Source organism: Bombina bombina, chromosome 7 (genome assembly GCF_027579735.1).
Source record: "Bombina bombina isolate aBomBom1 chromosome 7, aBomBom1.pri, whole genome shotgun sequence".
In the NCBI taxonomy this organism is placed as follows: domain Eukaryota; kingdom Metazoa; phylum Chordata; class Amphibia; order Anura; family Bombinatoridae; genus Bombina; species Bombina bombina.
Genome location: NC_069505.1, coordinates 297,724,294 through 297,739,383, shown reverse-complemented (window position 1 = coordinate 297,739,383; position 15,090 = coordinate 297,724,294). Strand labels below are relative to the sequence as shown.

At 36.3% G+C, this 15,090-nt stretch overlaps 1 protein-coding gene across 2 annotated transcripts in view; it reads left to right on the top strand.

Moving 5' to 3' along the window:
• The window catches only part of PLXNB1 (plexin B1), a 337,984-nt gene that overhangs the window by 275,595 nt on the left and 47,299 nt on the right, over positions 1 to 15,090 (top strand). For both annotated transcript variants that reach the window (XM_053720873.1, XM_053720874.1), the window contains exons 12-18: positions 3,691 to 3,819; positions 5,927 to 6,049; positions 8,330 to 8,423; positions 8,516 to 8,682; positions 10,211 to 10,362; positions 10,799 to 10,904; positions 11,006 to 11,142. In XM_053720873.1, coding sequence (XP_053576848.1) covers positions 3,691 to 3,819; positions 5,927 to 6,049; positions 8,330 to 8,423; positions 8,516 to 8,682; positions 10,211 to 10,362; positions 10,799 to 10,904; positions 11,006 to 11,142 — 908 coding nt within the window. The remainder of the gene's footprint in view (positions 1 to 3,690; positions 3,820 to 5,926; positions 6,050 to 8,329; positions 8,424 to 8,515; positions 8,683 to 10,210; positions 10,363 to 10,798; positions 10,905 to 11,005; positions 11,143 to 15,090) is intronic.

Below are 15,090 nucleotides of genomic sequence, written 5' to 3'. Positions count from 1 at the left end.
TTTCAAATAAAGATAGAGAACTAAGAAAAATTGATAATAGGAGTAAATTAGAAAGTTGCTTAAAATTGCATGCTGTATCTGAATCATGAAAGAAAAAAATGGGTTTAGTATCCCTTTAACAAACACAATTACACAAAGCAAACAGTTTAAAATGCAAAGGAGAAAAAAAACAGTCCTTAATAACTACCAGTGTAGTCTCTGTCCTTCAGAAATTGGAAGAAGAAATGGTCACCAAACTATTGCCCGTAGATTCTCAGGAAATTACATTATAATCCCAGATTCAAAATTAAATACATTTTTGCCTGAGGTCATGTGTCTGATCAGGGCAAGGAATATAGCCACCCACTTTGCAGCAGGCCATAAACTAGCTCTCAAGCATGACTAAAATTATATAATACTTCATAATTTTATTTAGGTGCATTAATTAACAATATATTGTAGATCAGTCACATCACAGAACCATGGGGATTATTTTGATAGCAAACATGCCATGTTTGTTATATGTGGTCACCCAGTAACATGAAAATGATTAAAACATACTGAGATGTTCTTTCTGGAATAATGTGGCATGTGTTTTTTCTTATACCTGTTGTCTATCAGCCACCTGACAGGTAGGCATGGGCGAATGTGTTTATATTCGAATTTGAATGTTAGAACGAATGTTATTTACATAATCGGATGCTGATAAGAACAAATATTCTTAAATATTCTATAATCAAATGCTATTTACAGTTTTCGAATGTCACTTTAGATTTCAAATGTTCATAATTAGATAGAATGTAACATTTGAAATTTTGAATGTTAACATTTGATTTTATACTATTCAGACGTTCAATAGTTCACGTAGTAGGGAATTTAGTAAATAGATACATAATAGATACAAACATATCAATTTGAATGTTTCTATTTTGAATATTGCATAATTTGAATATTACATTTAAAGAAAGCATTAGAAATAGTATTAAAATATATAAATTCAATTTTTTCATATTTGAATATTGCATAATTCGAATCGAATTATTAGAACATTTTGAATTGAATATTACATTTAAACAAAGCTTTAGAAATACTATTACATTAAACGAATGTACATTGTGCAAACATTTAAAATTTGAAACGAACAAATGTATTAAAATTTGTTTCATTTTTCAAATGTTGTGAAACATTCACCTATCCCTACTGACAGGTTTACAACAGAGTCTTTCAATACACTCAGTCCAGCAAAGTAAATAAATTGCTGAAGCTTGACATTAGATACTCGCCAGACTTTACTGAAACAATTTATGTCCACTTTAGTCACTAAAAAAGAAATTCTCTTTTTAACCAAAAACAAGAAAATATCTTAACCCACAACATGCCAGGTACTATTTACCTCATGATAACAATGAGAATAGACATGTGCATTTGTTTTCAGTAAAACCGGTCTACTTTTTCCATATTTGTTAATTTTAAAACAATAACCAAATGTCCCTTTAACAAAAAAAAAAACAAGCAAACTAAATGCGAGAAAAAATGTAGTTGATTTAATTGTGCGATTAAAACCACAACTCTTCGGATGGGAAATGCTTTGAATGTCTTTGTAAGTTAATTGATCCCACTGTCCACCAAAAATTATGTAAGCTTCACTACTTGGCCAGTCCTGACACCATTTAAAGAGGGGGAAAAAACGAAAAAATATTTTTGACTTGCAGCAGTGGTGCTCACTGCTAGTTTAACTTTATGTTTAAGTTGCTATCCAGTTGCTCCTCTGCTGCCTTGAAGACGTTCCTCATAGGAAATAGCAAATAGATTTTCGTTAACAATGTCTGATCACCACCTTTATTGAATATCAGACAAAATAAAAGTGGTTTTTTTTCCTGCAGATTCTGTAGAACCATTTATTAAGCTGCTTTTGCAAGCCCACAAAAAGCAAGTGATGTTAAACCCAAAATGTTTAATTCATAATCCAAACTAAGCAAACAATTTTAAACAGCTTTCCTTTTTACTTCTATTATCAAATTTGCTTTACTCTCTTGGTATCCTTTTTTGAAGGAGCAGCAATGCACTACTGGGAGCCAGCTGAACATATCTATTGAGCGAATGACAAGATACATATACCTGCAGCCAATCAGCAGATAGCTCCCAGCAGCCCATTGTTGCTCCTGAGCCTACCTAGGTATGCTTATCAACAAAGAGTACCAAGAGAATGAAGCAAAATTGATAATAGAAGTAAATTGGAAAGTTGTTCAAAATTGTATGCTCTGTCTGAACCACAAAAGAAAATTTTGGAGTTTTATGTCCCTTTAAACAGCAACCTTATCACTGCAGATGTTTTGGAACTACATTTCCCATGATGCTGAGACACTCTTTAGGCTGTCTGAGCATTATGGGAAATGTAGTTCCAAAACATCTGGGGTGCCACGATTGCTGAACCCTGCTTTAAAGGGACATGGTAGTCAAAAATATTTTATCGTGCATATGTAAAAGCAAATTTAAACACGCTTAAATATGTGTTTGTATGGCAGTGCTTTCCAAACTGTGTGTCGTGACACATTAGCGTGTAGGTGTGTCCCTGCTTCAGTACAAATTTTTTTTTAATTTAAAATTATTTTTACCTTTTTTTTTTTGGTTTCCGACTTTCTGCCTGCCTACTACGCATATCACGTGGTTGACACGTGATTAATACCTAGTGGGTCACAGATCATCTTAACCTATTGGCGCAGCTTAGCGGGAACTGAAACTATTCCCATTGACGTCACATTGGCTCCTGACTGCACGTGTAGTCTCCTCAATCGGCTTGTGGCTACATATCTAGTCAGTGAGTGAGACAGCAGTGTGTTTGCAGAGTGGGCAGTAGTCAGTCGGACTTGCAGAGCTCTGAGGGCAGCAGCTTAAACGCTAAGCTGAAGTCAGAAGTCAAAGTGTTTTTATTTTGCAGCTAGCTCCCAGTAGTGCATTGCTGCTCCTGCTCTTGATATATGGATAGGAAGTGGAAGCTTAAAAATGCGAGTATCTTTATCTAATATTCCACCAAATATTCAGAAACTGTGTTCATCCCATCAACCTCATAAATCCCATTAAAATAGTAAGTAGCTATTGGTGTTATTAAACTTTTTGTAATTCTTGCCCATACTGTTACTTGTAAATACATTATAATTTATGTATGTACCCGTATCTCTTAAAACAAGTTAGTTTAACTTCCTGTTTGCTAGTGCAACTGAATTACTGTGCCGCGAAGTGATGTAGGTCTAAAAAGTGTGTCCCCAACATGAAAAGTTTGGAAAGCTCTGTTGTATGGAAATAGGCTCAGTAAAAGTAAAGTAAAAGCTGTTTAAAGTGAAATTAACATAAAGTGATGATTGTGTACAAATGGTTCCTGAGATTCTACTCATTTGTTCATTTAGCATAGGAGCAGCCATTAAAAAAATAAAAAAAAAGGATTTACTGTGCACAGTTAATAAAAAAATATTTAAAAGTTTATTAAATATGAAGCATAAAAATAAAGCACAACAATACATTTTGAAGATGAGGCAGAGAAATACTTGGGTATCACTGACATTAAGAAGCAGCAGTATGTGCCTGAGAACCTTTTCGGACTAGAGTAAAGTTTGTGGGTTCCTTTGACTGTAAAGGGAAGTCTGCATGATGTGAATATTTATACTGCAAGTCACTTTACTGACCACTTTATGAGGATATTTTTGTGCCTGACAGAATGAAGAAGAATTGTTCTGGGGGCCAGAAGCCTGTCCCTGTGTGGAAAGTATCCAGAGCTCCCCTCTGCTGCCAGTCAATGTGGAACGGAAGATCACTTTAATTGGAAAGAACTTTCATCACTATCAGGTTTTACTTTGGTTTTCTTTATGAAATTATATTGTTTGATAATCTGCAATATATTATATGCAAGAGAGTTCACAGAGATACCACTGGCTTTATGAAGTGGCTGGGTGCGGGCAGTGTAATACTTTGCAATATTATAACAATTTCTGTTATTTATAATTGTTACTTAGGCTATCCAAAGCACAGATTAAAGGGACATACTACTCATATGCTAAATCACTTGAAACTGATGCAGCATAACTGTAAAAAGCTGACAGGAAAATATCACCTGAGCATCTCTATATAAAAAGGAAGATATTTTACCTCACAATCTCCTCAGCTCAGCAGAGTAAGTTCTGTGTAAAAAGTTATACTTCACCTGCTCCCAGCTGCAGGTAAAAATAAAAAAAAATGAAGAAATGAACAGCAGCCAATCAGCATCAGCAGTGCTGAGGTCATGAACTCTTACTGTGATCTCATGAGATTTGACTTAACTCTCATGAGATTTCATAGTAAACTTCCTTTACCTGATTGGTGAAATAATATGAGAGTTCACGAGGCTCATCCCCTAAGATGTCCCAGGACAGACACACTAAAATGCTGCTTAGAAATCCTTTACAATGGGAGGTGGCTACTGAAGAACTTTTGAGGTAAAATATCTTTCTTTTTTACATAGAGATGTTCAGGTGATATTTTCTAGTCAGCTTTTTACAGCTATGCTGCAACACTTTAAAGTGTTTAAACATTTGGGTATTATGGCCCTTTAATTCCATAATATAACATAAATTGATTTAATCATAATTTGTGCAACAAACATTTGAAAACATTTTTAATTTTATCTTAATATTGCCTTTTAACCGTGATGCACGTACTAAATACTAAATAGGACGTACACACACATAGATATATATGAATATATATATTTATATATATATACATACAAACACAGTGTATGTATGTATATATATATACATATACACATACATACACATATATATATATATATATATATATATATATATATATATATATACACATACATACACACATATATATATATATACACATATACAAACACACACACACACACACACACACACATACATATATATATATATATATATATATATATATATATACATACACACATATACATATATATATATATATATATATATACACATACATACACACACACACACACACATATATATATATATATATATATATATATATATACACGCAGACATACATATATATACACACACACACACACATATATATATATATATATATATATACATATACATACATACACATACACACACACTTATTGCAGGATCTTGCTCATTCCCTAGGTTTGCACTTTTTTCCTCAGCCAGTTAGAGGTTATATTAACCAAGCCAAAGAGACACAGGACATTGTGCATTAAAGGGATACTAACCCCACGTTTTTTCTTTCATGATTCAGACAGAGCATGCAATTTTAAGCAACTTTCTAATTTACTCCTATTATCAATTTTTCTTTGTTCTCATGTTATCTTGATTTGAAAAAGCAGTAATAAAAGGTTAGGAGCCGGCCCATTTTTTAGTTCAGCACCTTGGTAGAGCTGCTGATTGGTTTGCTACATTTAGCCACAAATCAGCAAGTTCTACCCATGTACTGAACAAAAAATGGTCTGGCTCTAAAGCCTACAGTACTGCTTTTTCAAATCAAGATAGCATGAGAACAAAGAAAAAATGATAATAGGAGTAAATTAGAAAGGTGCTTAAAATCTCATGCTCTATCTGAATCATGAAAGAAAAAAATTGGGTTTAGTATCCCTTTAATGTTTGTGCATCACTTTCATGTCAGTAGAAATAATGTGTTGAAAACTATTATACATTATTATTTAAACAGCTGTCATCTGTGTCTCACAGAGTGCTTCTCCTTCATTTTGTTGAGAACTTTGCCATGAATGGTCTTCTCATGTGTGATATGTGAGACAGAGATGGAATTGTGTGACCTATCCATCCACAGTCTCCTCTGCTCCTCACAAACCATTTGATCATGAGGGAGAGGGACCCTGCAGTCTTTACAATTTAGCAGTCAGATCACTTACCCAAACTCATGTCTCTGTGTTATGGTTCAGGATCAGCAGCTGGACTACAAGTGTGTCCTGATCTTGGAGGGCAGAGCTGTAGTCACCAACGCTTTTGTAGAATATGACCCTCTGCAACAGTCCAGATACTACATTACCTGCCAGTCACACCAGGTAACAAAACCAGTATCCTCTCTTGTTATTTCCTTTCTGCTTCACATCTCCTTTTTCTTTCTTTATTCCTGTATTTCCTTCTAATTATACAGTTATGTTTGTAGATGTTTCTTTCTCCTCCTAATATTGTTTTTTTGTGTCATTTGGAATTGTTTGACTTACCCTGCATTAAAGGAACATCAAACACATTGAGATTGTATTATAAAATGTTTAAAGGGACATGAAACCCAAATGTATTATTTCATGATTCAGATAGATCATGCAATTTTAAACAACTTTCTAATTTGCTTCTTTTATCCAATTTGCTTCATTCTCTTAATATCCTTTGTTGGGAAGCATATCTTAAAAAAGGCTCAGTAGCTGCTCATTGGTGGCTGCACATAGATGCCTCATGTGATTGGCTCACCCATGTGCATTGCTATTTATTTAAAAAAGGATATCTAAAGAATGAAGCAAATAAAATAATAGAAGTAAATTGGAATGTTGCTTAAAGTTATATTCTCTATCTTAATCACGAAAGAAAATATTTGGGTTTTATTTCCCTTTAATTTTATGTATTAAACAAACCTTTGCAAGATACTTCTATTGTTTATTTTCTCCCCTTTTCCTGTAATTTACCTCCGAAAATTGTGGGCTTTCCAGTCCCACTGAGTTTCTATCAAGTAATGGGCGCTGCCATGTTGAAACTTAGGTTTCTCCTTATCCAGTCTGCAAACAATGGCTTTGATATAGCAATGCTAAAAGGTCTTTAAAGGGGTACTGAATCCAATTTTTTTCTTTCATGGTTCAGATAAAACATGCAATTGTAAGCAACTTTCTGATTTACTCCTATCATCAATTTTTCTTTGATCTCTTGCTATCTTTATTTGAAAAAGCAGGAATGTAAGCTTACGAGCCAGCCCATTTTTGGTTCAACACCCTGGGTAGCACTTGCTAATTGGGGGCTACATTTTATCACTAATCAGCAATCACTACCCAGCTGCTGAACCAAATATGGGCCGTCTCCTAAGCTTACATTCCTGCTTTTTCAAATAAAGATACCAAGAGAATGAAGAAAGTTTGATAATAGGAATAAATTAGAAAGTTGCTTAAAATTGCTGAATCATGAAAGAAAATGTTGGGTTCAGTGTCCCTTTAAACCCTGATAAATAAAATTACTTTAATATTGGTATATTCCACACAGCTGTTGTTTATGCATACTTTATGCAGAAGAAATTAGATAATGGCAGTGATTACTTTATAGAAACTAAAATTTTACACTTTTTTCTTCAACGTTTAAAGGGACCTGAAAAACAAACATTTCTTTCATGATTGACATTGTGAAGTCCATTTTAAACAACTTTTCATTTTACTTTTATCATCAAATTTGCTTAATTATTTTAGTTGAAGGAGCAGCAATAGACTACTGGCAGCTAATTGTGCATATTGTGTGAGACAATGACAAGAGGCATATATGTGCAGCCACCAATTAGCAGCTAGCTCCCAGTAGTGCATTGATGATCCTGAGCCTACCTAGGTATGTTCTTCAACAAAGGATACCAAAAAAACTAAGAAAATTAGATAATAGAAGTAAATTGGAAAGTTGTTTTAAATTGAATGCACTGTCTGAATCATGAAAGTTTAATCTTGACATTACTTTAAAGAAGTTATATAATTTTAAGAACGGCATCTACATATCATTCTTAGAGTAATCTTTGCATTGAATACATTATTATATCTTGCATATATTTACTGTCCCTTTAAGTAATTTTCGCTATATGTTTCACTGCATTGCAATTTAAAACTGTTATTTTAATTGCAATGTTAGCAGACCACGGACACACCTCTTGTAAAGGATTTTGACTGTTCTTTATATTATCTCCTTTGTTGTAATCAAAGTTGGGAAATTTATAAACAATCTCTTGCTCTGAAGCAAGCTCTGCGTAGCATGTTGCAGGGTAAGTGTCTGCAGGATGCACTCTGGCCTCTCTGAAGCAATCGGAGAAAACACAATTATTAGATATAAATTTCATAAAGAAGGAAAATACATTACAGTTTTTATTACGCATAATTAAGCATTTTATGGAGAATCACATTAAAGGGACAGTTTACTCAAAAATGTTCTTCCCTTTAATTTTTTCCCAATGATCCACTTTACCTGCTGGAGTGTATTAAATTGTTTACAAGTAGCTCCTTTACCCTTATATTGGCATTTGAAATAGTGTGTGTGTAAATAATAAATAAAACAAACCTGTGCACTGATGTCCCCATTTAACAAGTCACTTTCTGTTGTTTTTGTAGTACAGCTATTCTGCTCCCCAACCAGAATTTAAGGCCATGGTTTTTGTGCAGAGACAGCAGGACCTGAGAATAGACAGTGCTGAAGATCTGCATGGTACAGTATAAACACCACTGGGATAAATGACAAGACCCTCTGCTTTTATCTCACAGACCCCTAAACAGCTGTGACCCTTCTTTGTTCCGCAGTGACTCTGTATAATTGCTCCGTGGGACACTCGGATTGTAGCCGGTGTCAGACAGCTGATCCCAAGTATAACTGTGTTTGGTGCGGAGGGGCTCGTCCAAGCTGTGTCTTCCAGGGGTCCTGCACGAATGAGGTTGAAGGGACGTGCCCTGCCCCAGTTATTCATTCAGTACGTAAATATCACACCACAGATTTTACAGGAGTTGTTACAAACAGAAGCTGTGACAAGGACAGCACTGATTACCACTGCTGGTATATTACATAAACTGATATCTGCAAGCTTTAAAGTTAAAATTAAACCTATAGATCATATAGACCATTTAATTGCAATTTATTTCTATTATCAAATCTACTGTGCTTTCTTGGTAACCTTTGTTGAAAAGCACATGTAGGCAGGCTGAGGCGGCGAAACGCACTGCTGGAAGCTAGCTGCTGATTGGTGAGTTTACATCTATGCCTAATGTCATTGGCTCACCAAATATATTCAGCTAGGGTCCAGTAGTGCATTGCTGCTCTGTAGCTGACTTTCGCTATGTGTTTAATCCCTTGGTATGAGACCATATTGAGCTAGGCTCAGCATTGTGCACATGTTTTGAGCACTATATATATATATATATATATATATATATATATATATATATATATATATATATGTATAATGTTGTTTCAAACACTGCTGTCATATAGTGCTGAACACACTACCTAAGTATGCTCTTATAGAAAGCATCTAAATTTCAACAAAGGATTCCAACAGAAAGAAGTAAACTTAACAGAAGTAAATGAACTGGAAGGTTTTTTGTTTTGTTTGTTTTTTTCAAATTGTATGCTGTTTTAACCCCTTAATGACAGGCCAGCTGTCTCTTGTGCATATAGGGGTGTAATAGTACGGGTCTCACTAACAGCGGCAAGATCACGCTATTTGTATGCGCATTAGTGCCTGAAGCACGCAGAAATAGCGCAGTCTGCCACTTTCGGTGAGACCCATGCTGTTACAGCCCTGAAAACCTCTTGCGACATGCGATGTGCAGGGTATGACACAGTTGTTAAGGGGTTAATTATACATTTTAAATTTGGACTTCCATGTCCATTTATATTACAGTTTTTACTGAACCGGCAAATAATATTCTTTACATGCTGCTCATTCACATGCACAATACAAATTATTTGGGTACAGTGTCCCTATTTTTCTTCATTACATGACTCTGGTCCATATAATATACACAGTTTAGCTAGTACTAATATAAACCATCTAACTGTCCCTATTTTAGAGGGACAGTCCCTGATTCTGAGCTGTGTCCCACTGTCCCTCTTAGACAGTCATATGTCCCTATTTGCAGAATTTTCCTTAGACCCGCCCACAAACTACCCAGACACACCCACAAACTGCCCCAGCACACCCAAAAACCATACAGACACGCCCCCAGGGACTTCTCAGAAATACCCACAATCCCACCCACTATACACTTGTGACCTGCCCCTTCTGACAGCCCCACTCGATGAGGGCCCTCCTCAACCTCCCGAGCCCCTAATTCCTATCCACAAATATTGAGAGGTATGAAAATGTAAACCTTTTAAATAGGTTTAAAGTGAGAATTCTGTTTATAGTGTACAGTTATTTCACACACATTCTCTGAGGATCGCTAACTGCATTAATTACTCATTACTGTTGTGATGATGTGGGACTTGTTGTGTTACAGATTGAGCCACTTTCAGGCCCGGTGGAAGGGGGGACAAAGATTACCATCACTGGTTCCAATCTGGGACAGAAACTGGATGATATTGTGGACACTGTATCTGTGGCTGGAATCCCTTGTATAGTGGATTCTCTTAAATATGAAATCTCTAGCAGGTATTTGTATTGTTTTCATTGGTCCAATATTCAAATATACGTGTGTGTCTGTGTGTGTATATGTGTATATATATATATATATATATATATATATATATATATATATATGTTTTCATTTATAATTAAAGTGTGTCCATTTTAGAAACAATATCATTTGTTATTTTTTGGTAAATATGTCTAGAGAAATATTTGTATTGTATATGATAAACAAAAAGTCACTTAACATAATTTGTGACACCTGACGAGGTTCATAAGCTTTTTAGCTGTATATGTTTCATCATACGTTCTAAGATTTTGAGGGTGTTTAAGAATCCAAAAATGATAATTGTTTACTTAGATGGGCAGAAAAAATAACTGTAGTGAGCTTCATTGACAGACACACAGTAGTACTTAATAAAACACTAATTCTGTTATCTTTGTTTTCTTGCGTATAAAGCATTGTGTGCATAACGGGAGAAAGCACGCTTGAGCGGTCAGGACACGTTTCTGTGGAAGTGGCCGGAGGGGGCCATGGCTCTTTTACCCAGGTCTTTATATACCAGGTAATGCCCTGTTGTCCGATTTTCATGTTGCCAGTGCCTTTGTATTGATCAACAAAACTTCAGAAAAATCAGTGAACTATTTATATTTAAATATTTTTCAGAACCCAGTGCTAACATCAATTTTCCCATCTCGTGGTCCAAAGTCTGGAGGGACAAGGCTGACTATTACAGGATCCAAGTTGCTGACTGGACGTCCAAGTGACATGGGCGTCCTAATTGGTGATATCCCTTGTTACATGTAAGAATGCAGCTATGCAGTGCACGCCCGTAACCGAGCTATGCCCACTGAACAAATTATATTTAGATATTTTTTTCTGGGTTATAATTTATTAAAGTCATTGACTGTAAGTTAAATAGTTCAATGTTAAACTTATTTAGGAATTAATTAAGCAATTTGCAGTAAGGTTGAAAGACTGTTAATTGTATAATCTATAAAGAGTAAAAATACATTTGTAGCTAAATTGTTTTGCACTAATCTAACATTATCTATATATGTTCTCACATAGGGCCAAATTCTCATAGGTTTGTTTGTGTGCCATGATTTTATCATATCTTATCTTACAATATTATCATCTGGTGCAGTTTAAAAAAAACAAAAACAATAGTCTGCAAAGGCAATCTGAAAAGTTCATTTCCATTGTAAAGTATAGGTTTTGCAGACTATATATGTAATGCTCGTGGGATATTTCTCTATCAGACCAAACTTAGCCAGTAGTCTTCTTATCCCGGCGTCAAGTGGAAGGATAGGAAATATCACAGAACAGAGTGAGTTTATGAAATGAGGTAAGCAGTACTCACGGTAGACAGGGTAGTCCTTCACGGCAATAAGATGAAGGCAGAGAATGGTCAAGACAGGCAGAATCCGGCAACAGGAAGGCAATCTAGCAGAATAACAGTTCAGGGGTAAACCAATAGAATGGTCAGGAACAGGCAGGTGTCAGCAACAAAGGAAATCAAGCAGTATAACAGTTCAGGGGAAAACCAATAGAATGGTCAGGAACAGGCAGGTGTCAGCAACAAAGAAAATCCAGCAGTATAACAGTTCAGGGGTAAACCAATAGAATGGTCAGACAGGCAGAGTTCAGCAAGCAAGGCAATTCAGCAATACAAGGATTAAGCAAGCAGAGTGGTCAGGCAGGCAGAGTTCAGTAAAGATATGGCAATCCAGCAGTACAAGGGTTAAGCAAGCAGAGTGGTCAGACAGGCAGAGTTCAGTAACAATATGGCAATCCAGCAGTACAAGAGTTAAGCAAGCAGAGTGGTCAGACAGGCAGAGTTCAGTAACGATATGGCAATCCAGCAGTACAAGGGTTAAGCAAGCAGAGTGGTCAGACAGGCAGAGTTCAGTAACGATATGGCAGTCCAGCAGTACAAGGGTTAAGCAAGCAGAGTGGTCAGACAGGCAGAGTTCAGTAACGATATGGCAGTCCAGCAGTACAAGGGTTAAGCAAGCAGAGTGGTCAGACAGGTAGAGTTCAGTAACAATATGGCAATCCAGTAGTACAAGGGTTAAGCAAGCAGAGTGGTCAGACAGGCAGAGTTCAGTAACGATATGGCAATCCAGCAGTACAATTGTTAAGCAAGCAGAGTGGTCAGACAGGCAGAGTTTAGTAACGATATGGCAATCCAGCAGTACAAGGGTTAACCAAGCAGAGTGGTTAGACAGGCAGAGTTCAGTAACGATATGGCAGTCCAGCAGTACAAGGGTTAAGCAAGCAGAGTGGTCAGACAGGCAGAGTTCAGTAACGATATGGCAATCCAGCAGTACAAGGGTTAAGCAAGCAGAGTGGTCAGACAGGCAGAGTTCAGTAACGATATGGCAGTCCAGCAGTACAAGGGTTAAGCTAGCAGTGTTGTCAGACAGGCAGAGTTCAGTAACGATATGGCAATCCAGCAGTACAAGGGTTAAGCAAGCAGAGTGGTCAGACAGGCAGAGTTCAGTAACGATATGGCAATCCAGCTGTACAAGTAATACAGCACCCAGGAGCACACACAGTAACACCTATACTTGGGCAGTGAGATGAAGTGAAGGAGGTACTTACATAGACGCCTGTTCACGCCAAGGAGAGCTCCCAGGTGTATGGGGAAGCGGCATCAGGAGAGAGAGAGAGAGAGACAGCATGTTGCGATGACGTCATCGCCGCACACTCACAACAACGGCCGGGTCTATGACAACATCCATAGCAATGAGTCACCACCGTCATAACTTTAATGATTCAGATAGAGCATACAATTTTAAACAAATTTCAAGTTCACTTCCATTATCACAATGTGTACAATCTTATTTGCACACTTTCTGAGGCACCAGCTCCTACTGAGCATGTGCAAGAGTTCACGTTATATGTATATGCATTTTGTGATTGGCTAATGGCTGTCACATGATGCAAGGGGAAGGGACATTTAACTAACTTTGAAATTTGTTAGAAAAAGAATCTACTACTCGTTTGAAAATCAGACTAAGTGCTTTTGCATTGCCTTTTTAATATGCATTTGTTGATTTTGCAATTATACTGAATTTGGTCCTTTAAAGGGACATAATACTCATATGCTAAATCACTTGAAACTGATGCAGTATAACTGTAAAAAGCTGACAGGAAAATATCACCTGAGCATCTCTATTTAAAAAAGGAAGATATTTTACCTCACAATTTCCTCAGCTCAGCAGAGTAAGTTCTGTGTAAAAAGTTATACTCAGGTGTTGCTCAGCTGCAGGTAAAAAAAAAATGAAGAAATGAACTGCAGCCCATCAGCAGTGCTGAGGTCATGAACTCTTTTACTTTGATCTCATGAGATTTGACTTAATTCTCATGAGATTTCATTGTAAACTTCCTTACACTAAATAGGGAAATAAGATAAGAGTGCACGAAAGCTCGCTCCTTCCGCTGTCCCGGGACAGACATACTTATTTGTTGCTTAGAAGTCCTTTACAATTGGATGTGGCTACTAAGAAACTTTTGAGGTAAAATATCTTTCTTCTTTACATAGAGATGTTCAGGCGATATTTTCTAGTCAGCTTTTTACAGCTATACTGCATCACTTTCAAGTGTTTCAACATTTTGGTATTATGGCCCTTTAAAGACCAATTGTAAATCCTAGTGTTTCACAAACGCAAGGATTTACCATCACTTATGTTACAATACAACCATAATAGGTGGTCAGCTAGATTACGAGTTTTGCATTATGAGGGAAAAAGCATCGTTATGGCCCATTGCTATTACAAGTCTTGTCAGAATAGGTGTACCGCACACCTTTTTGACTGTCACGCAACGTCAGTACCCAGTCAATGGGACTCCCATAGCGCCGGTATTACGAGTTTGCCTGGAAGGCTAAAAAGTGAGCGGTACAGCCTAAAATGACAAGATTTGTATCGCCATTTAAAGTCAGTAGTTATGAGTTGTATGCTACAAAGCTGTACCATAAAACTCATAACTAAACTGTCACAAAGTACACTAACACCCATAAACTACCTATTAACCCCTAAACGGAGGCCCTCTCGCATCGCAAACACTATAATAAAATTATTAACCCCTAATCTCCGGACATCGCTGCCACTATTAAAATGTATTAACCTATATTCCGCCGCTCCCCGACATAGTCGCCACTATAATAAACCTATTAACCCCTAAACCGCCGCCCTTCCGTATCGCAAAAACTATTGAAATATTATTAACCCCTAATCTGCCGTCCTCCCACACCGCCGCTATAATAAACCTATTAACCACTAAACTGCAAGCCCCCCACAACGAAATATACTAAATTAAACTATTAACCCCTAAACCTCTGGCCTCCCACATCACTACATAAATATATTAACCCCTAAACCTAACCCTAACGTAACCCTTAGCATAACCCTAACGTAGCCCTAACCCTAACACCCCCTAACTTAAATTTAATTAAAATAAATCTAAATAAAACTTACAATTATTATCTAAATAATTCCTATTTAAAACTAAATACAAACTTACCTATGAAATAAAACCTAAGCTAACTACAGTATAACTAATAGTTATATTGTAGCTATCTTAGGTTTTATTTTTATTTCACAGGTAAGTTTGTATTTATTTTAACTAGGTAGACTAGTTCGTAAATAGTTATTAACTATTTATTAGCTACCTAATTAAAATAATACAAAGTTACCTGTAAAATAAAACCTAACCTGCCTTACACTAAAACCTAACATTACAAT